This window comes from Sabethes cyaneus, chromosome 2, assembly GCF_943734655.1.
Source record: "Sabethes cyaneus chromosome 2, idSabCyanKW18_F2, whole genome shotgun sequence".
Lineage (NCBI taxonomy): Eukaryota > Metazoa > Arthropoda > Insecta > Diptera > Culicidae > Sabethes > Sabethes cyaneus.
Window position 1 is genome coordinate 77,061,146 of NC_071354.1, and position 24,131 is coordinate 77,085,276.

General features: G+C 40.6%; 1 protein-coding gene across 2 annotated transcripts in view; it reads right to left on the bottom strand.

The window, feature by feature from the left end:
* Positions 1–24,131, bottom strand: part of LOC128734027 (uncharacterized) — a 206,407-nt gene that overhangs the window by 26,016 nt on the left and 156,260 nt on the right. For both annotated transcript variants that reach the window (XM_053827993.1, XM_053827992.1), the window contains exon 5: positions 4,028–4,163. In XM_053827993.1, the coding sequence (XP_053683968.1) occupies positions 4,028–4,163 (136 nt within the window). The remainder of the gene's footprint in view (positions 1–4,027; positions 4,164–24,131) is intronic.

Genomic DNA, 24,131 nt, shown 5'->3' on the forward strand with positions numbered 1-24,131 from the left:
ATTTCTAGTATCTGTAATATAGTGCCTAAAGCTGTATATAATTAGTTATACATTTTTGCCTCGTCCATGAATCGCACTTTTGCCCCGTCCGGGAATCGCATTTTTACCCCGCCAGGCGCTTCACGAGGTTTGATTAAATTGTGGAAAAGCGAAATATATTTTGTAAATTCTTTTCACCGTATTTTCAAAACAGATATGTGAGTGATGTAAAACGCTGCTACAAATTTTTAACAAGTAATGTCCTCCTGTTGATATCGTATTTGCCGTATAATGAAAAATTACATCAAAACAGCCCTAAAATAACATTTGCGCATAACTCAGCAACTATGCTTCGTAGGCATTCAAAGTTTACGTTAGATTCAAACTGTCAAAGTAGTCACCCATCCATGCCAATGTAGTCAATTCACTCGGAATCTGCACCGATAAATCATCGAATCGCACTTTTACCCGCATCGCACTTTTACCCCTCCTTACTCTAAGTAGTTTTTTTAGCTTTTGTTTTTATTTCTACATGGTACGAATAATTAAACCCTTTTCGCTCGTACGTGCAATAAGAATCAAATGAATCTTTCCGATTCGCCAGAAGTATCTGATGATTCTCAACATACTTTTTCGCTTAATCCTAATCGACATGTTGTAAAAGCGCCGAACAGATATAAACTCAAGTCGCTAGAGCCAGCTCTTTGAGTTAAGCTCTATCATCCAGAGTGTTTGGCCGAACTGGGGCTTACATTTATCCGATCTAAAATTAAACGCTTGAATGTTTTGCAGATTTCTTGGGAGCTGACTACCCAAGTAACAATTTGGGATTTATTACACTCTTATGATGGCATTTAAGACCAAAATTGGTCTTGAAGACTTATGACGGTCTACAATAAAAGTACATAAAACTTACATGGTTGCTTGGGTAAACATTATTCAGTCATGGCCGGCAGTCTAATGTCCAATCCAACAAGCTACGAATTTCCGTTTTAAGCCTCAAGCAAGCTAACGAAAACGCAACTCATACGTGTTTTACGCATGAGTATCGCGTTTACATTCCTTTGGAATTCGTGTACTGGAGATTGACGGTGTGATTAACAATCCTAGTCCGACCGTCAAGAATCTTCTAGAATTTGGGATTGGTTGATTTAAAGATTTCAATGTAAGACCGGTAAAGACACTGCAAAGTAATTGCACAAAGTATCTCTTGATAACGGTATGGCCTGGCTTTCACCGGATCTGCTCCGCCTAGCCTCGTATGTGTAGGTAAATCTTCGTCTACCAATAGGCATCTTTATATCAGAGTTCGTGAGCTGCCTTAATTGCAAACAGTTGAGTCATAGGCCTCATACTATTACAATAAGGCACACGTGGGAAGTGTGGGGAGAATCATGCAGATGATATCCTTGGAGAGATGCAGGAAAGTGATGTCCCTACATCGTGGAGAGACTTCGCATAAGCTCGCGACATACCACGCGTACGCGTTTGGTAGTGATTGAATTAAGTGAAATTCAACAAAACAGCGTTCCAAACTCGCCTTCGCAGATATGCTCAAAGAGCCGCGCCTAATAACCTAATATTTCCGAACCTCTATGAAACCTTGTCATCTGACGAGTCAGAAACTGACGATTTGCTGGAGCGATTTTCTTTTGCCATTGCTGGAGATTCTAGGAAGAAAAACACCCATTTTCGCCTAGAGCTCCAAAGAGTGAAGATATCCTCAAGAGTCATTACGAACGCTAAGGAATCTAGAAGTGCTGTAAAAATCCGAAACAAACTCCTACAGGACGGTTCAACTGACGGGTTTCCAACACTTTGCAACACTTCCCGTAATTTGGAGCTCGAAAAATAATTCTGTATAATTCATATTGAACCTATGTCGACCAAATGACCCTGTCAATCGTTTTGAGAGAAGTGACATTACACCATTGTCATTGTCCAGCAGTATCCAAATTAAATCAGACTTGAAAAACTATGATAACTGTTACTTAGAACCAGATCTTCCATTCCAATAAAGCAACTATTACCAAACCGAACGCACCGGGCAAACCATCGGGCCAAAAAAATCGAGCCAATACAGTATGCAGTAGTAGAATATTGCTCCTTTACAAGAGATCAATCACAGCTAGAAGCACTAAGTAATAAAACATTTCTTCTACTCGTTTGATTGAGTGAAAAATACTGTTCGATTGTTTTCTTCCCTCCGGGTCAGACCATTCTTCATTCATTCGCACTGGACCGGCTGGGCGGAGAACGGAACGGTCTCTGACCAACGATTGACTATGTCGTTACTGCTAGTATCAACAAAAGGGTAGAGGAAAGTTAGAGCCATAGTTCACCGAAGCGCTGAGCTTGCGTTTAATCGTGGAAAAATCTTTCATTGTTATTTGGGCACTGATCCGATATGACCAGTATGCCACCAAGAAAATTCCTTACTCATCCCCGAAGCCTCGGCAAAGTAAAGACGAAATATACCAGAACGGATGAGATTAATTTTTTTTCTTCTCTATACTGGTGCTTTTTTTGCTTCGCTTTGTTACAACTGCTTCTATTTAATGCTAAAAAGGAAAATAATCTCGATGATTGTTTTCCCATCCGAGGGGTCGATGCGGATTGAAGCTTTTTCGCTGATTGAGTTTGGTTTCACTATCTGGCTGTTTAAATAAAAAAAGCAGAACCCGAACCGGGAGCGTTTCTCGATGGAGTGAAAGGACAATGCAACGGGGGTTCTGTAACACTCTGCAATATCGGAACGTAGCCTGACTGAAGGCGAATATGAAATCGGGTAAATTACACAATCAACTGTAGTTGGATCAGATAATAGAATGAATATTGTAAAGGACTAAAATTTTTGTTGTTCCTGGTATACTTTAAAGTCGACCATTTTTCGAAGACAGATAAGTGAGCACACAATATATAATATTCAATCGAAAATATAAAAAAACGCGCATAGCTTCAATCATTAAATTGCTAATTCTTCGCCCGGATCGCTCGAATTCCAAACGGTCTTGGTTACACAATTCATTCTGAACAAATTAAATTTATTCCGCCTCTTCTTCCTTGGAGATAAATTCGTTTGGTGAATATTCCTACTATTACGAGATTTATCGCTCCAGTCAGACATATTTCAATGGCACTCGCTATAATGGCCCTCATTGATGAATAGAAGAAGTGCAATGTTACAGTTTTTCATCGCGTTTTCCTCTTCACAAAAAAGTCGGCAAATTGTCCCTCCAGGAGCAATCTGTTCCGAACCATTCATTGCCCGTAGCCGACGCTCCACTACGTACTTGCAACAGCCAGCAGCATCGTGTACTTAACGGACGAATTTCGGGTCTGGTTGGTCGTTGCAAGCCGGGACTTACATTATACCACTCTGGCAGTTCCTATAGATATGGCCCGTGGTCTGGGGCCCGCTTTTGTGTATCCGAGTAGCGCTTTTCCAGTGGATACCGCCAATATATGCTCGTGCTCGTACATGTTTGGGAAAAGGTCACGTACGTGACAGTACGATATATACATTTTTGTTTTGACAGTTTATCTATTTGTCAATCAGACTCAGTTCGCGCGAATATGCTGCGTGAAATTGAACTATTTCGCAATCAAACTGTTGGTGAATTCAAGGATGGTAAATCGTAGCCGTAGCGAATTCGTAGCCTTTGGTATTTTCTTAACATTCAAAATTGTCCAAAATTATCTAATTACAAAATAAACTAATAAACAAATCAGGATGAGATTTCAAGCGAACTTTCAACTTAGTAACAGATAAAAAGCATTGTTACTGGTTATATTTGCTTATAATTTTGAAAAAAAAAAACTGCTGCAAAAATGTAAAGGCATCACATCAAATAATAATATTCTAAATTCGTTCATAAAGACGTGACCGGATTATCTATGCATCGGCGTTTACCGGTAAATCGATTTCCGAATAGACATGTTTCGATTCGAAGGGCAGTAAGCAGAGTATGCAATCCTCACCAGGTGGACCAGCAGGAGCAGCGAAGGTAAGAAAAGGAAGCAGAAAAAAAAAGAGTATACTACTTACCCCACCGGGGAAAAAACAACAGTGCTTTCGCTCGATATGTTTGCCGAATGTCATTTGCAGCAACGAGAGGCGCATCGAACATGTTTCCAGTATATCACATTCGCAAGCTAGCGGATGGTTCCGTCGGGCGGATTCTCTGTCGAAAACAGGAAGAAGAAAAAAAAGAAACACAAAGAGATATATACATTTTGTGAAAACAGTCGATAAAAAAATTTAGATATTGACGACGATAACAAGTTGGATCGAGCGGTATCATTATAACTTAACATAACTTAACATACAAAATCTGTGTATTTAAACGGTGAATAGGCTTTTCTTTTTGATGCTTATTTGGTGTTATAATAAAGGTTTTCCGTCAGATCATACCCCTCCTTTTCTTATTTTTCTCGAAAGTACTCGCAATACGAGTGACAATGGTGCAAAAATATATTTTTTTCGTTGACTCTAGAATTTACTACGATTTTTTAAATAATGCAAATTGCAAGAACGTTGAGTTTCTTTTCACCAAATTACGAATGATGAGTTTTAAAAAATTCGTTTCGGCTGCACTGTTTATCAAAATTTACAGATTTTTTGGCAGCATTGCACAACAGTTTTTGACATATGTGTATCAGCGGTTGAGTGAAACGGACAAAACGAATGAAAAGCTAATGATTACCTTCTTTTTCATTTCGTTTGTTGCTTGCCACAAGAGTAAAGAGTGGCACAAAGGGTTTCGAAGTGGTGAAAATATAGGACACTGGTACAAAAAGGCATGTAATACATCCGAGAAGTGACGGGTTGACATATACGTATTTTAGTTTTTAATTTTTACAGTAGTTAGAGGCTTTAATAAAGAAAGTTTTATATGGGTATCATTTCTAAGAGTCAAAACCGAACATTTAGTGAAAAAAAATTGACGCAAAACCTGTATTACGACATACGCCTATGCAACACTATTGAAATCAAATGCTGGCCAAGACAGAATTAAGAAAGATTTGCGTTTCCTGGACGAAAATAATTATTTAAAACACATACAACAAGTTATCGAATACGACGTCAATCACACAAATTAGTCTTTAACCTTCTTTTAATATAAGAGCCTTATTTAGTCTGTAACAAAAACCCTAGCACCCCAGTGACAACTAGCAAAGGAACCGTAGTTTCAGCAATTCGCCGACAGGTTTAGCTCGTTGTCTACAAGTTTGGTCCAGTAAAATACTTGAATGAAATCGAACAGTTTTTATTTATTTCAATCACAAAAATATATTCTTTTTCTTTAGCAGCATAGAGCCGGGGTGAGTTTCCAAGTAACATTAAAGGTTTTATTACACGTTATGAGATGCAATAAAATTTAAATTGTTCCTTGGCTTGTGCCGTATCAAGAACTGCTCTCAACTCCACTAAGTCACAAATTCCTTGAGCGTCTTGACATTCACAAGTCAGTTTTGATCTGATTGAGCCATCTGACTCGTTGGACCTCTCTATTGCTAGTGTCAGTGAGATCCTTGAAGAGAACAGATACCACGGCACTGTTGCTTGATATCCTGGCCACGTGGTCGCCCCCCCATAACCGACCGTCTTTCGCCAGATTAACGGATAACTCGCCAAGAAGTGGCTGCAGTTCGTAAGTCATATGCCTGCACTACTCTCTGCTTTCCGTTTGTACTCCAACAAAAAACCAAATGCGACAATTATACATACGTCTTCCGTAGGCGAAGTTACAATCTCAAGTCCGCAGAAATTGGACTACTAATCATAGGAGAACTCTCAGAGGAGTCGCAAGGTTAACGCATCTGCTATGACAAGTGAATTGTCATGGGCTAACATGGAAATCAGGAATGGAATCAGCTTACTTGATGTCAAGTGATTTTAGAATGGGTCTATTCTGAAGACTCTTATCAGGACTAGTTATAGGGAATGGTACCAACTAAAGATTTTATGCATGGGTAAACAAAACATAAGCGCTCAATCAATAGTGATACTGGCAAAAAAACAAAGTGCGGAACACAGAAAAACACCTGGAGGATATCAAAGTAAATCAAAATACTGTATTGTATATCATGCCGTTCGTGCGTATGCTCTTTAATCAGAATGTCTTGGACATTCTGCAAAGAAGCAAAGAAGTCCCCATTTCCCACTTGAATACGTTCTTGAAACTCATTATTTGCGTTCTTGTCTCATCAACCACTTCAAGTTCGATCAAGAGCGATCTCTCGATAGGCACTGTACGCGGGACACGAATGTTGTTTTGAGCCTTTACTTTTCATACATTTGTTGATAGACTCTCCTTCTACTCGTTCCATCCATTCCTGCTGAAGTTTCTCCTTCTCACCACTCTTGTAAACGAAATGTCGTTACTGATGGTTCCTTGCCATGAACTATTTCCTCGAATTTACACATGCCATTAACCCGGAATAGTTCTCCTAATTCTTTACGATTTTTGACCTCTTTCTGGCACTTTTTCCTCCGCGCTCGTCAAGACTTTCTCGTAGCAATAGTTTGATAGTGTTTACAATTTCTTCCTCCTGATCGCTTGCTGACGTTCCCCATTGAACCGCTCAATTTGAACACACACTGTCCGATCCAATAATGGTCCGAGTCAGTATGCGTACTCCTTATGTTGGTGGTGTGCCAAGAAAACTGATTAGAATGTGGTCGATTAGATTCATCATTCGTTGTTCAGAAAATCTCCAAGTAGCCTTAGTATTACCTTTGTGAGAAAAAAAGTGCCTCAGCTACCAGGCCTTGGGAAAGGAAGGGTTATCGTTCATATCGATAGACGGACTACGGAGTCCTATCACCGGCATTACATTCCAAGTAACAATTTGAGTTTTATTACTCTCTTACGATGGCCTTTATAACCAGAATTGGTCACGAAAACCCCAATTAGAGTGTAATAAAACTTACATTACTTGGGATCGCTTCCCCACCGACCTGGGCGTTCGTATCCCCAATTTTGATGTCCCTTGGAGAACAGCTATCGTACTTTACCTCTTGCTGCCCGTAGAACGCTACCTTGTTGTTATAGAGTTTACCTTCGTGCAGGCCGTGTACGACGTTGACGATGCTGAATTCGATGCAATGGTTTTTTGTTCTCAACAGATACATCTCCTTGTTGATCGCCTTCCTGTCCAACACATGAACCTGCCCAACCCTATAAAACTCGTTCCCAGCTCGTTAGAGACTACGCCGCTTTGGGGAAACGGGCTTGGATGCTACGGATCTTGTACACCTTCTCGTCTGGCAACAGATCTCCTGCAGTGCCACCGTGCCAAAATTTGTGTTTCGCTACCTGCCTACTAAACCGTCAAACGAACGGGGGTCCACGTACTAGAGGCACGCTATACGAGTCTTGTGATGAGGTTGTCATCTTTATTTAAGCGATCGAGATAACACGTTTCTTAATTCAGTCGCCTGCTTTAGGTCGGACGCTGTCGTGACCCGCTCCTACCATAGAGTGCAACGCTCACTAGATTGAGAAAATGATGTTCCGCCTTATAGTGGAATCACATTCAAGAGCCGCTCTTGACATGGGAATAGACGGTCAAGGCTGGCAAGCAAGGCCTGGCTGTGACTATGTCAATGCGTACGTTTTCTTCATTCAACTTTCCAGATTGCGCTACCAAAACGATCATTTGACTGTTTTACATATGCTGTCGACGATCTCTGCGTACTATTCGTGTAGCATCTAACGAGAAGCCAACAGTCGTTCTCCCGCTAAGCATGTATATTGAAGAGTGTATCGCTCCAATTTTAGTATAAGTCCAGCCGAAGCAAGGACGATATTATAGAGTGTACATTGCAAAATTTTCGGGGTCATATGGTGACGTACTTTTTCGTTTCTCTTGTTCTATTTAAATCGATTACGTACGGTAAAAGTTTGTCGTCTGATTCCAAATATTTTCGTTTGTGTCGGACGCCGTCCGACGTCCTTCTTCCACGCACAGGTAACCGAATTACTTGGGCTTTTATTTAAATTTTGGGATTAAATTTTCATATCATAGGTCAAACAGTAAAAATCTGGTGTCGCTATCGGTTGAACGTCAATGGAAAAATCCCTCTTTAGCTAATATCTCCGGAAATAGCAAAGCCTTGGAACTTGACTTCTTCTTTATCGAGAGACTTTGCTGCCAATCTCCGGAAATATTAGGTTTAGAAACAAGCTCTTCTTTACAAATTTCCAAGGTCCAAGGAATTGTCCAAATAAATATTACTATTTTTAGCAATTTCTCTTTTTCGATTTGAAACCTAAATTTTGTTCTAGTAAGTATAATTTTATCATGAAAATTCAAACGTCTTCATTTCTTCTATATTTATTTTACATCAAAATAACAAAAAGATATTTTACAGTGATCCCGAGATGGAGCATTTTAAACAAGCAATTTCTCATGTAATATCAAAACCATCAAGAATGAAAATGCGCGCGTCCATTAATTTAATTTTTTTATATCTTGGTTCTTTTAGGTCATATTAAATTCTAAATAAAGAAACAACTCAGCATTTTCAAAAGCAGCAATCTAGATGACCCTTGAAAGCAAAAACTGACAAAGAATATACTAAGTTTTGCTTAATTGAACTTGATCTTTAAACCCACAAAATTTCGTCGAATTCTAAGAGTGTACTGCCAACCCTACCAAGACCGTTTTGGCAACGAAAATCGTCAACGAAACTAGATTCATAGAATTCAATGCACATAAATCCTGTGTATATGCTCAGCAAAATATACTGAAATAAATAAACAGAAGGGATCCGGAACCGACGAGCTGTCGATTTAAATTTGTGCCAAAAATAAAACCCTCATTTAAATGTACCGGAAAGGAAGCAAATAAATGCAGAAAAGAAAACCCTACAACAAGAGAAAAGTTATATAGAAGAGCAAAAAAATCCACCTGAGAAGTCGGAACATAACGAAATAAAATAATAAGGATTCTTATTCAATACCGGCAGAATTGTGCAGGTTGGTCATGGAAAACGAGTCGATTGGGAAGGTTTCTGAAGAAGCCACTGCCAGCCTGCCAGGCTGAGAGGCTAAAATAGTCCGTTTTTAGTCTTCCGCCGATATCGAGAACCGGTTCCCGTTCCCATGTCTCCAGTTTGTCGTTCGGTTGACTCGGTCGGTTGAAATAGTTATGTCGTGCGATCCGACGACTAACAACCACATCGTGCTGATCCTTTCATCCTTGTATACAGTTTGGCTGTCGGGTGTTTTGTAGCTTTACTGGGAGGCATTTTGCGCCTCAGTGTCGTGCGGAAATTGATTGGTTGGAAGAGGTAACAAAAAAGTATTATCAACGAACAAAGCAATAAAAATAATAAAGCTATTGAAATTTCTCACGCTTTTTTTGACATTATCCACCTGATACGGTACAAAGAAATGATCCTTTTTTTTCCTACGCCCTATGAAAATTCAGTTTTCATGAACTCAATACCTATAACAGTGCAGAGATTTGGATTACTTTTTTAAACAACAATCCTCGATAAACGTCATGCAGCCTTCGAAAATCCACACCCGATTTTGATTGCTAACAAGACTGCCCATAAATTGAAAACGAAAATCAAAAGCGTATATGTCTGTATATACCATGAACGTCTCGAGCAACAAATTCAATATTCAGACGATGGTAAACCAATTTATCAAAACAACATGGAAATCCGATTTACACTTTATCCAAGAGTATGTAGATTTTCCACTCCTTGTCCTTTGTCGGAGGATGCGCTCCGGATTTTCAACAGTGGTCAGCAATCTTCGATCGGAAGAAGCAATTTCAGCTTCGAGCAAACCAAACGAGAAAATCAACAGATTTCCTACACTTTTACACCCATCGAGTTCAAATCAGTTTTCAGTGGGTATATAGGTAGCAGTGTAGGAGAAAATGGAAGTACCTAAGTAGTACAACACTGGTCCATAAAGGGTTTTTTTTTTTGAGAACGTAACCAGATTACTATCAGAAAAGATTTTATTTGTTAAACATGGTTGAAGCTTATTAACTGGAAAAATATTTGGAAATCCGTTGCGGTAAATCGAAAATAGACTATGCGATGTTTTCTTCCTACGGACAAACGCAAGAGCCTTGTACCGCACGGTACCAGTGTTGCTTTCGAAGTGCTTACATATCTTTAAACTTGTTACCGGTTGCATTATTTTTTAATGCTTGTGGAGAAATTTTAAGAATAGGTATTTCAGTTAAGCTATTTTGAAGTTATAAAGCCATAGATACAGGACGCAACAAACAATAATTACTCTATTGAATCGCCTTTTACCTGGATAACACGCTTCAAACGCTTTTTGAAGTCGTTACTTGCGGTACACACTACTTTTATCGGAATATCTTCACATATCTTGTTGATAACAAACTTGAATTCATCCAAATTATGATATTTATAACCCTTGAGCTTCTGCAGCATGTACCGCCATACACAAAAATCCAGTTGATGCAACTCAGGAGAACTTGGAGGCCATTCCTTTTTCGAAATGAAACTCGTCGGAGTGGTTTTGCACCACGTCTTCACAAGATTTGCAGTGTGGGTTGGAGTTCCATCCTGTTTAAAGCCATAATATACTTCACCATACATTCCCCGAACGTAAGGTATCAAATTTTGTTCTAAGACCAATTCTAGATAGTATTTGCATTAACTTTCACACCCTTATCAATAAATAATAGAGGAAATTTCCCTTTCTTTGAAATGCCTCCCCATACCTTCTTCTTCTTCTCCTTCTTCTTCTTAAGCAGCATAGAGCCGGGGTGACTCGTGCTGTTTCAAGCACTCGTCTCCATTCAACTCGGTCTTGGGCCACTCGTCGCCAATTTCCTAGTCGTCTCAGAAGTCGCAAATCGCTTTCGACCTGGTCGAGCCATCGTGCACTTTGGGCCCCCTGTTCCTGGTGCCGGTGGGGTTGTTGAAGAGGACTATTTTCGTCGCACTGTCGTCCGGTATCCTTACGACGTGTCAGGCCCACCGTAGCCTGCTAACTTTCGCTAGATGTATGATGGGAGTCTCCCCAAGCAGTGCCTGTAGCTCGTGATTCATACGCCTCCGCCACTCTCCGCTTTCCGTTTGTACTCCGTCAAATATCGTCCGCAACACTTTCCGCTCGAACACGACAAGGGCGCGTATGTCCTCCGTGAGCAGCGTCACGGCTTCAAGTCCATAAAGAACTACCGGTCTAATAAGAGTTTTGTACATTGTTAGCTTCGTGCGGCGGCGTACGTTTCCTGATCGTAGCGTTTTACGAAGGGCAAAGTAGGCCCGATTTCCCGCTTGGATGCGCCGCTGGATCTCGTTACTAGTGTTGTTATTCGCGGTCCCCAGCGATCCCCAATACACGAACTCTTCTACCACTTCTAGTTCGTCGCCGTCAACGGTTACCGTCCGTGGGAGGCGCGCGTAAGTTTCTTTCGAGCTTCTTCCTTTCATGTATTTGGTCTTCGACGTATTTATTTTAATAGTTTTAAGTATTTATTTTATTTCCGCTGTCGCAAAGTTCCTGGCTATGATATCGAAATCATCTGCAAAGCCTAGAAGTTGGCTACCCTTGGTAAAAATCGTGCCTCTCGTTTCGATGCCCGCTCGTCGGATCACCCCCACAAGAGCGATGTTGAACAGCATGCAGGATAAACCGTCACTTTGTCTCAACCCTCGCCGCGTCTCGAAGGGACTCGAGAGTGTCTCAGAGATGCGTACGAAACACATCACTCGATCCAATGTAGCTCTGATCAGTTGCGTCAGTTTGTCCGGAAAACCGAATTCGTGCATTATCTGCCATAGCTTGTCTCGATCGACTGTATCGTATGCTGCTTTGAAATCAATAAAAATGTGATACGTGGGCACGTTGTACTCCCGACATTTCTGCAAGATTTGTCGGATAGTAAAAATTTGGCCCGTAGTTGCGCGAGGTGGTCGACAGATGGAAGCAGTTCTTTGATGAACACCTCAATGGCGAAGTCGCAGAAGGAGGCGGAACGGAAATTAACCTAGGAGCGCCCTTGGAAGACAGTAATGTCCTGGCGCCTGATCTCCAAGAAGTCAAACGAGAAATCGGGCTGCTGAAGACCAATAAAGCCGCTGGGAAGGACCGCCAACCGGCAGAGCTTTATAAACATGGCGGAGAAACGCTAGCAAAGGCTCTACACTGGGTTATTTCGAGGATTGGGGAGGAGGAAAAGCTACCGGAGGAATGGATGGAAGGAGTGATTTGTCCCATCTACAAAAAGGGTGATCGGCTAGACTGCTGCAACTATCGTGGTATTACGCTGGTAAACGCCGCCTACAAGGTACTCTCCCAGATCCTGTTACGCCGGTTGTCACCGATAGCACAAGGTTTCGTAGGGATTCATCAGGCGGGTTTCATGGGGGCTCGCGCAACTAAGGACCCCATACCATGACCGTTGATGAATTTTGGTATCGTCATACATTCCGTTTGTGCTTTGGAACGTCCATGTTCATTTGATCATTTTGAGCAGAATGCGGTGTTTGAAGAACGAAAATTTTCTCTGCAGATCACTTCTGAAACATCGTGCTGACAGAGCAGCACTATGCATCTTTCCTGCCGTTTTTGTTTTGTTGCTTCCGTTAATCCATGGATTTTACGTGTTTGAAATACTCTCATATCCAGATCCATAGATCCATTGATCCATTCCTTTTGATATTCAGCTGAACTGCCATTTTCGTGCGGCCCGATCGCAACTGCGACAAATTCGTTCTCGAACAACCTTTTGACCTCTGCAGTTTTAACGCTTCGTTTTCTTTCGGCTTTTTTTACGGTTTTCAACAGATTCCGTTTCGACAAATCTTTTTAGTGTATAATACAAATCTTCTTTTTATGCCGTGATGTTTGAGGTCACGACAGATAATGCCGTATGTAGCACCGTTTCACAATTTATTTATTATCAACGACCGTAACGTTGATCGACTCAACGACTCAAATTCTGGTACGTGCACACCTAACGAGATACAATACGAAAATAAAAGTCATGATGCCGCACACACATGGTCTAGGATTGATTGTATTAATTGTATATGTCGCTGTAAGCATTACATGATTTTTGTTCGAATATATATGTGTCACACTGTGGTTTAATTAATTTCTAATAGAAGTTTTATTAGAGCGTTGCAGAGTTTATCAGCTTTTAAAATGGTTTTCTTTAGGTGAATTTTATCCTATTTGATTTACAGTTCTGAAGTATGTTTGAAGAAGCTTGAAAACCCCATAAAACTGCATTATTAATAAGTGTAATTCATCTTATAAGTGGCTTTCAAGAAAGATTAAAGAATACCGTCAAACGGGGTAACTTGCAACAGTTCTCAACTATGAGTGCAAATAAAAACTTATCTACATCTAAACTACAGTACATTTAAGGGCATTTAAATACCCCGAAGTTATTAGGTCTAGGATAGAATAATCTCACATATCAAGAAAAAATATGTAATCAATATTGGCTGTTGTAAAAATTTTAAACAAGTTTGTTGCTAGTAACCCCTTCGACGGGGTAACTTGCAGAAGTACCGTTTTTTGGAAATTGAATGGGTTTAATGATTTGTATAAGTTGCTTATTTGAATATGGAAATATTAATCCGACTTTCGATTTTAAATGCTTTTACTATGAATATACATATAAATGTCCTACGTAACGTTTGTGAAAATAATTTATGAGCCTTATTACGGAAATTACGAATTTGGGTTTTTATTTATTCATGCAATTGGTATCCCGTCGTCTGGATCCAATAGAGCTGCCATCTTTTGGTACTATTCCCATATTACGTAACACACGGAGTGGAGGTTGTGTAATAACGCATTACACATCGTAAATCTATACAGGGTGTTAGGTTCCCTATCTGGGATATTTTTACCACAGATAGAGGAACCCTAGACAAGAAAAAAACTCTATGAAACATGGGGTCGCAAATTGCTGGTTACAGAAATATGAGCATTTTACTGTTTTTTTACGTTTTTGCACATTATCTAATTTATGTTGAAAATGAACGTACTAATTTGTGTTTATTTTATGTTAAATGGAAAGTTGAGAAGATTTTCTGTTAGATCGTGTATAAATATTACAGAAAAACATGAAACAAAAACACTTTTCAAGAAAAAACTTCTCATGGTATCTCATTTATCACAGGTTTTTTACAATTATCTAGTAAAGTAGCTCGTGAACCTAGTCTTTCATAAATTTATAAAGAACGGCCATTGATTCATCTACATTTATCTCTTTTACACTATTCTTCTATCTCCATTAATTTGAGAGATATTTCAGATTTAATCTGAATGCTGTTGAATGCAGTTTAATTTTTAATTAAATTTAATGTTGAACACACCGTGAAACTTCGACGTCCCTTGCCGTACTTGCTCGATCGTACATTGCACATAGCGGCGCATTATGTCTCTATGGAGACAAACACACAGAGTCAACAAACGCAACTCATCAACATTATTTTCTCGAACCAACCATAGGTGTTCACGTGGTGATATCAGTAAAGTCTGCGTCATCAGTTCTGTTGGCACTGGGTTCTAATCCCAAAGTTTTGTTATTAATCACTTTTTTTTTAATTACAATCAATAAAGCTTGTGATTAATGGATGTTTGCTTCATGCGATCCCAAGTGGTTACGTGGAGGTATGAATAAAGTGTGCGATACGAATGCGGTAAACTTTGGGTTGTATTCCACAATAAACCAACTTTTTTTTCATAATGCAAATCAGAAAATAACAAGATGGGAATTATAAAAGAAAACTGAGTATTAAATTGATAGACTAAATATCTTTTTTTCAAATGGCAATCAGTTATGACAGAATTATTCAAGGTTCAAATACTGCGCATACACTTAAAACATTCGATAAAATTTAACCGAAATCTAAGCTGCTGAACGTTCAATGAAAATTTCGATAATGCATATTGACCTTTACGGATTCACGTTCAAACGTTCAGCTGTTTAGACTTTGATAAAATTTTACCGAATCCGGTGTTTTTTTAAGTGTGCAGTCGTGGAAGAATCATGTGTCCAAAAAGGTAGTTTTTTATTAAATTTTTGATTGTCATATCAATCCGCGCAGTGAGCCTTATGAATATTATGACGACAATTGAGGATAACATTTGATCGTGAAATATGATATGTATTTTTATTATTTTTGGGCAGTATTTACCAAATTTTATATTTTTTTAACAAAAGCAAACATGTAGAAGTCGACTTAATGTGCTGAATATTTGTTATAACACAAACAATTTCGAATATGTTTTTGAGTTTATCGCATAGATCTTGGGGGCGTAGTACTTTTTACACCATATTTTTTACCTTATTTCAAACATTTATTTCTCAATAATGCGAAAAGCCAATCGAATCAGGTTTTTTGCATCTAAAACATTACATTTAATACTAATATTTACAATTTTGTTTTCATATGAGAACCTCTTCCCCTTTCCTCTACGGCTCCATGAAGATAGTCATTCAAAAAAAAACATGAATTGCGGTAGCATGGATTGGCGCTGGGGGGCTTATCCGAATTGAAAAATTCCAAAACGATATGAAAGTATATTAAATTATCTCGTGTTTGACCCATCCTTTTTTTTAATTCGAACGCATAATAAAATGGCGGACATTCAAACATAAAATTAAGGTTTTTAGTAAAATTGACTTTAAACATTTCTAAAAAATACAAAAAATGCAATATCGAAAAAAGATTGGGTCAAACACTAGACAATTTTGTTGGATTTCAAACGAAAAAAGAATCATGAGAATTGCTTGAGCCGATATTTATAGTACCGACTTTCAAAACCTCTTGAGATATTTATGGTACCGACTTTCAAAACCTGGTTTCGAGAAACACGGCGTTGAAGTTTTTATTCGCAGTGTAATCGCTCCAGACATGCACGGTACAAATAGCTGTAACTTTGTCAATTTTTGGAATTCATCCAAATGACTTCAAACACATATGGCCAAAATGTTAATCTTTCGAAATAATCAAAAAAAAAATATTCGGTTTTTATAAATTGAAAAAGTACTATGCCTTCTTAATGCGTTTTTGTTCGATACCTACTTTTTGATTCGAGCATCTATTCTAACTTCAAAACGCTGTCGTACCCCAGCAGAATTATTTATTCCTTAGACTTAGGTAATTAAATTTTGGCAATAACTCGCAATCTGAGTAGGCCAGGAATCAAAACTGATGACAGTTGCGTCTATACACTGCACTATTTTTACAAAATGTATTCTTCAATAGAACTGGCAGACATGCACTTTGTGTATGGGTTTTGTAACGGATCTGCGGAGGCAGCGAGACGCGAGTATCGTCGGCGTTTTCCAGATCGACGCTTACCCTCTGCAGGTAAGGTGATATTATGTTTTTTTTAAATAAGGTTTACCACAAAACAGTCCTTATAGATTCGTTCTCTAGAACGCATCGTCGAATGAGGGAAGGAACACTCTTTTCTTCTTCATTGTTTGCTGAACAACCACGACGCCGTATTTCGCCAGCGGTGGAGGAGGATATCCTGGCTGTAGTGGAAAACAATCCTAGTATTAGTACTAGAAGAATTGCCATGCAGCTAGGACAATCTCACTGGACGGTATGGAGGGTACTGCACTCCGCTGGAATGCATCCGTACCACATAATGCCGGTCCAGGGGCTGCTCGATACCGACAAACCGCGAAGGGTGACTTTCTGCGAGCTGATGGTCGAAAAGGATGCCAGAACTGAACATTTTTTAGAAAACATTCTATGGACTGACGAAAGTACTTTCACGCGTGAAGGGTACTTCAATGTCCATAACGAGCACAGCTGGTCAGAAGGGAATCCGCGTTTGGTGAAGCCAACGCGTTTTCAGAGTCGATTTTCCGTAAATGTATGGGCCGGTATTGTTGGTAATCGGCTTATCGGCCCATACATTTTCGAAGGTACGCTTACTTCTGCTGTTTATCTCGATTTTTTAAAGAACGAGCTCCCAATCTTGCTGGAAGATGTCCCATTACGAACACGACAGCGACTGACATTCCAGCAAGATGGAGCTCCGGCACATTCCACTTTAACCGTAAGAGAACAACTGAACTTAGTGTTCCGTGAACCTTGGATAGGTAGAAATGGGTCTATTTTGTGGCCTCCACGTAGCCCGGATTTAACTCCGATGGATTTTTTTTTGTGGGGGTTTATGAAAGCCGAGGTCTACAAAGTACCAATCAACACAAGAGATCAGCTCATCACGAAGATCTTTGCTGCAGCAGAAGTGGTCCGAAATAAATTAGAAGAAATTAGTATTTCTGATGAAGTACGACGAAGAGTTAATAAATGTATCGAAGTCGGTGGTGGACATTTTGAACAATTTTTAAAATAAAAATAATAGAACATATCTTTTTGTACAATTTTATTTAAAATAGCAAGCATGCAAAAAAATACTCTGTTTATAAAACTCACTAACTATTTTCCCAGAGAGTATAACATGTCGGGTTTATCTGACCATAAAATACACCACCGGTACGGCAAAACAAAGAGATGAAATTAGATCTCCTTAGGGTTGGGATACCGGGAGTACCGGAACCGGGAATACCGGTACTACCGACTAATTTTCTAGTACCAAGATACCGGTACTGGCATAAGAGAATACCGGTACTTTCAGTACTGATCAATTATGAATTTTTTGAGACATTCGTCTATAAAATCGAACATTAGCAACAATTTAACATAATTTCCGGGATACGAGCAACCTAAGTGGAGATCGGGTAACCAACCCCGGTGCAAACTAGGTCGTAAACGGACAGGGCACACATGCTTCTGCTGAGTGTTGGCAAAAGGAACAGCCTTGTCAGCCGTGAGCCTCTGTCTACAGGTTAGAGATGGCTCACGACGGTGATCCCACTGCACGGCGAATCGCCGTTTTCGTATGAGGTATGAGGTATGCGGCTGTATCCCAGGTTAGGGACGGCATACAACAGCGACTGATCCGGAGCGGGCAGCTGACTTATGATACACTGTGTCTCACCAGCTATACCCAAGACGACAGCCCTGTCCGCAAGACTATGCATTGCAGCTCCAGTAAGGCGGTATGCTTGCAATTTCAGGACTCTACTTAAACCGGCGTGCGGTTATCCAGGCAAAAGAGCTGCAGAAGATGAAGGTCGATGTTGCAGCCATCCAAGAAGTGCAATGGTCGAAGATGGGAAAACGCAGATTCCGCGCAGTAGATCCTATTGCGAGTACGACATTCAAGTATCACATCACACAGTGGCGGCAACAAAGCAGAGCATGGAGTCGGATTCATACCCGTTGGATGAGCGCTGTTGACGTGGATACTAGAGCAGCGAGTGTCAGGGGCGACTGGAGAGCGACAAGACCGAGAAATGTGGAGACGGCTCCTGAGCTCGGCATGGATTCGATAAGCGGATTGTCGCCGAAAACGTAAAGTAAAGTAAGTAACTTTATTAACCGTTATGTGTGCTACAAAATACACTTTAAGCAGGGCGACAAGGGTACTCGGATTCCCAAAATTGATATTGTTATTACATTAACAATTTTAAACCGATTTTGATGAAATAGGTGTCATTTGATTCGTTTATTTATCTAGTTTTAAATTCTCTGACCATTTGGCCATTAAACACATATGGTACCCGAAAATCCGGAGTTTCGACAGTGTGTCCGCAGTGAGGTAGAGAACTGATTGTGTTGCAGGAACATCAGTCATGCGGATGTCAAAAGTCTAGAAATTCATACAATGAACTATTTCACAATAAGGTTTTTTTTTTGTATGCCAGAAGGGCACTGGGTTTAAAAATGCCACTGCGACAGTCACGAAGATTGTCTTTTGTGGCTGGCCCCGATTGCTGTACACAGTTTACGGATTGCTCATGCCCATTGATGGAGTTGAGCTGGGTTGTAAGACTGTGCCCCAATTAGGTATTACATGGTTAATAAAACCAACTACCTTCTTGGGATGAAGTTTCCATACTGAGTATGGAGTTAATAGGTAGCTTCCGAAGAAGCTGAACCTGGAAGACGCAAGAGCTCCACAGGAGCAGAGCAAGTGCGCTGAACTTTCTAGTTCTAAATTGCAAAAGCGGCACATGTCGGTTAAGACCTTGCCAATTCTTTTTAAATAGTAAAGAGTGAGACAATGTCCGGTGAGGAGTCCCGTGTTTGTGCGCAGTTCCCTACGCGTTAAGGTAAGTAGTTTGTTAACTACTGCAGGGTCTGGGTAGATAAACTGTTTACCTTGTCTACAGCCGTGCGCTTTATACCAACTGGATGCTATTTCTAGCTTTTCCCAGGTCAGTCATTCAATTTTGACTGCGGATATGGAGGTGCCCAGAAACGGTTCGGAGCCAATGAACTGATGAGCTGATCCTTGTCTCGCTAGGCTGTCGGCAAGCTTATTGCCTTCGATTCCGCAATGTCCAGGCACCCAGAATAATGAAACTTTGTTCTGGCGGGAGAGCTCCCTCAAGATTGTGCTGCACTCCCAAACTAATTTGGATGCACATTTGGTGGACTTGAGAGCCAGTTGTGCATCCTGGCTGTCCGTGAAGATTCCGATTTTAGCATACCTATATTTTCGTTTTAGACATATCTTGGTGCAGATGTATATTGCATATACTTCTGCTTGAAAAACGGTGGGCCACTTTCCTAATGAGATAGTTTCCCTGATATCGGGTCAGTAGACTCCAGAGCCTGTGCAAGTCCGATCCATCTGTAAAGAAGCAGATGGTACCGGATGGAAGAACAGGCCGTCCATTGCTCCATACAGCGCGATCAGTAACAATTACACTGTACGGAACATCCATGTTAGGCCGTGCAGTCAGAGCAGTCAGTCAGAGATTGTCGTTACTAGGGGTGATAGTTTGAACTCCCTTAGTACGCGAAGGTGACCATTTGACAATGAGTACCACGTCGTCGGCGTACGCAATGACCTCATGGCCATGCTGTGACAGCTTGTGCAAGAGTGGGGAGTGGGGAGAGAACTCCTCCTTGAGGACATCCTTTGATCGCTGAGATTGTCATCGACTTATCTCCCAATAAGGCTGTGATTTCCCTGCTTGACAGCATTGCTTCAGTCCAGCTCATTGTCGGCTGATTAGTTCCTTTGTTAAGGAGAGCCGTTGTAATTGAGGCGAATGACGTGTTAGCGAAGGCACCTTCAATGTCCTTTTGGACATTCAATCTGTTCAACCTTTTGGAGTCGCGCCGCCACAGGCAGAGTCTGGATGCTTTCGCAAAACTTGACTCTGGACAGGGACGTAGCCAGAAAAGTGTCCCGGGGGGGGGGGGGGCAGTTTATTCAACAAATAAGGATTTAAAAATCCAATTGAAATAAAATCAGAAAAATGTTAAAATTTTACCTTTCCGTTGGCATTGAGGTATGTTGTACGTTCGAATCTCGGCTGTGAGAGGCTGTAAGAATACATACATTCAAGTCTCTTCGAGACGCGGCGAGGGTCGAGACAAGCTGGCAAGTTATCATGCATGCTTTTCAAAATCGCTCTTGAAGGGGTGATTCGACGAGCAGATATCGAATCAAGAAGTTTTATTTTCAGAAATGTAGCAAACTTTTTGGCTACGCAAACTACGTGGTTAAATATTAAAACCAGAAACTTTGCCACGGCGTAGGCTATTTGCACTGGATTGAAAGCGGAAGCTAGGAGGATTGCGTCGAAGGCCAAAACATGTATGGTAGAGGCTCAAACGAGACCAACGTGCGCTTTTCGCGAACGGTAATTGTTGACACGGACGAACCAGAAGTGGTTGATGAGTTCATGTATGTGGGATCGCTGGTGGCCGCGGACAGCAACACAAATGAGGAGATCCAGCGACGTATTCAAACAAGACATCGAGCGTACTTCGCCCTTCTCAAAACGGTACGATCAAGAGACATAAACCACCGTACGAAGCCGACAATATACAAACAACTCCTTACTAGACCGATAGTTTTAAGGATTTGACAATGCGCACTGAGGACATACGTGTCCTTGTGGACGATATTTGGTGGAGTACAAACTGAAAGTGAAGAGTGGCGGAGGGTACATGAATCAAAGGCCACAAACACTACTGGAGGAAATTACTAACGGATTTGAAACGTCTTAAGGAAAACAGTTTTATTTAACAACCCCACCGGCATCCAGAACAGAGGGACTCAACGTTCGAGATGGCTCGACCAGATCTAAACCGACATTCTTTTATTTTTAAATAAAAAAACTGCACTTCAAAATTGCCTGGAAAATTGGCGACGAGTAACCCAAAATCGAGTTGAATGAAGGTTAAAACAGCACAAACCACCCCAGTTCTAAGCTGCTGACAACGATGACGAGGATAGTACAACCAGCCCCACAAATTTTGTTGTGCTCTGAACCAGAGCCCAGCAACGAAACAAATAACCCGGGTATCCTTGTCGCCCTCTTACGTAATAAAAAAGTTTAAATGCCTCTCATTGCTAATCCCCTTGATAGATATGCAGGAAATTACCTCATTTACTTAAGATCAATGAGTTTTACGATGTCAGAAAATTTCAGTGACGTATCTTTCAAATTGAATGAGTTATAACTATTTTCAAACTAAAAAGGTACCTGGGTACCCTGTCACACACATAATGGTTAAGAATACACATTTTTACAAGGGCCCTATTCTCATAGTCACCTCACTTACATTTTTTAGATGAGAACACAATTAGCGGTTCTAAAAGTCACCTGAGACTCCGGTTAGCTAAGTGACAGTACAAATGTAATGGTGACTGCAAGGTGCGGAGGGGTGACTTAGAATAGGGCCTCAAATAAATAAGTATTAGTAAATTTTTCTTTTCTTTAAAGGATTTTCATTTTAAAAACTTTGGGTACCGGTACAAGTACCAATATTACCGGTACTGATGCTTCCTGTACTGATATACCAGTTTTCAAAAATGCTTTCGGTACTCCTAACCCTAACTCCACTGCCGCCGGTTACCCGCCGTGGCCTTTACCTGTCGCCAGGATAGGTTCTCGTCTACAGCCCAAATGTCGTTGGCTATGCTGCATCGCCCTGTGCCTCAGGAACTGTATCCTCTACGCTGTCCTTGCGGATCCCAGTCGAGTGCTTTTCTGCAGATCTCGTTCGCTTCCTTCCTCATGGTGTGTCCTGATGGTCACCGTGAAAGGGTTATGCCCGCAACACGATACAGTGATGTGGCCTGCGACCTCGTACAGTCAAGCAAATTACACCCTCACCCCGATCAGGAAAAAGGAGCTCATTTTGGCTGCCAGGGGTCTAAAAATGAAGAAAGCTCCCTGTCCTGACGAGGCACTGAAGGCGGCGATCCAAGCATATCCTGATATGTTATTTATTTATTTATTAACTTTTTTTTAATGGGGCTTTCAACCAGTGGTTGGTTCGCTCCAATCCTGATATGTTTAGAGAGACGCAAAAGATTCACAAACTCTTATAACTCATAATGAGCAGAACTTACAAAGTTTTTTATGATTCTAAACAAAACACACTAGTTAGTGATTCTTGTTACCGTTCGTAACATTTATACTGCATGTTGTAAAATTATTTGAGTAAAATTGTCTAATAAAATATTTGTAGTCTCCGGACCACTGAAAACAAATACGGCCAATTCAAATGTACACTAGACAAATAGGGATAGAGTTAAGCACATACTACACTAAAAACGAAAAAAGTTCAGTTCAATGGGTGGTTGGAAAAGGAAGTATAAGGAAACAGCGAAAGAGATGTCGAATAAAGTGGAAGGATTGTACAAACTCATCAGAGGAAGTTAATTAGTGACGAACCACAGACTAAAACACATTGAAGTGGACCAAAAAACATGGTTTTAGACAGAGTGAAGGGAAAAGTAGTTAAAACTTAGATCTAGATAGATTATTTAAAAATAAAAAGTGTAAGTTACAAAAAAGGGAAGAGTCGAATCAGGTAAACTAAAATGCCACAAAATACTGTTACTAGCGGTGCGAAAATGTTCAGGGGAAAATCTTAACCAAATACCGTGCAACTCGTTTTTCCCCTTGGACCCGTTTAAATTGGTTTATTTGCCCGGTAATCAATTACGGCGATTCCGAAGGACCAGTCGGATTGGAGAATGGCTAGAGCCTATTTAGAGGCCATAGTCCCCCAAAGTTACAGCGATCGAATCGAATCGAAGTGAAATCTCAACCAACCCTTCACCACGTGTCTCCACAGTCTCAGTCAGTCCACAGTCTCCAGGGCCCGGATCAGAAGGTCGCCGCGTATACTTACGAGAAGCTACCGTTGCTGTTCGGTTGCTACTACCGGCCGCAGCTACTGAAAGAGGCAACCGTCGTTGGATACCATAGGCCGAGCTGGCCTCAGCCTACGGAGATTTGAATATTCCCTTGAATTACATCGTCGGCCACCCGTCAGTGTAGTCATTCCGTCATCGTCGCCATCCCGTCATCATCGTCACCCCGGCAGAAAGTCGAAAAACCACCGTACTGAACCACCCATTTATTACTCCAATACTCACACACAGTTCTATGTATCCGTTAGGGAAAATTAAAAGGATAAATTATACACAGTAGCTTTTCTTTCGAACACTTATCACAGTCCTGGTTCACGGAATAAGCCAGAGCCGACCTTGAGCTTTTTCAGTCTCTCGCTCGTGCTCGAGCGTGAAAAGAGGTCGTGAGCACCCGCCCCAGACGGTCCCCAGTGATTCGACCAGCGACCAGGGGTATAGTAGGTGGAACCCCTCTCGTTTCGCCAGTAACATTCTAAACAAAACACACTAGTTAGTTCATCAGTACCCATGAATGAAGCTATCTAGTTATTTGCTTATTTTCTTATTTATTTATTAATCTATTACTAACTTACCATAAATACATTTTTTTAAGTGCGACAAAGTACGAATTTTTATGCATGAGAACATCTTAAATAGTGTCGAATTCTGTTCACAGTTTTATACTAAACAATGGCATCGGGGTTCCCAGAAAAGAACGTGAAGAATAATTCCCATCTTGTTATTTTCTGATTTGCATTATGAAAAAAAAGTTGGTTTATTGTGGAATACAACCCAAAGTTTACCGCATTCGTATCGCACACTTTATTCATACCTCCACGTAACCACTTGGGATCGCATGAAGCAAACATCCATTAATCACAAGCTTTATTGATTGTAATTAAAAAAAAAGTGATTAATAAC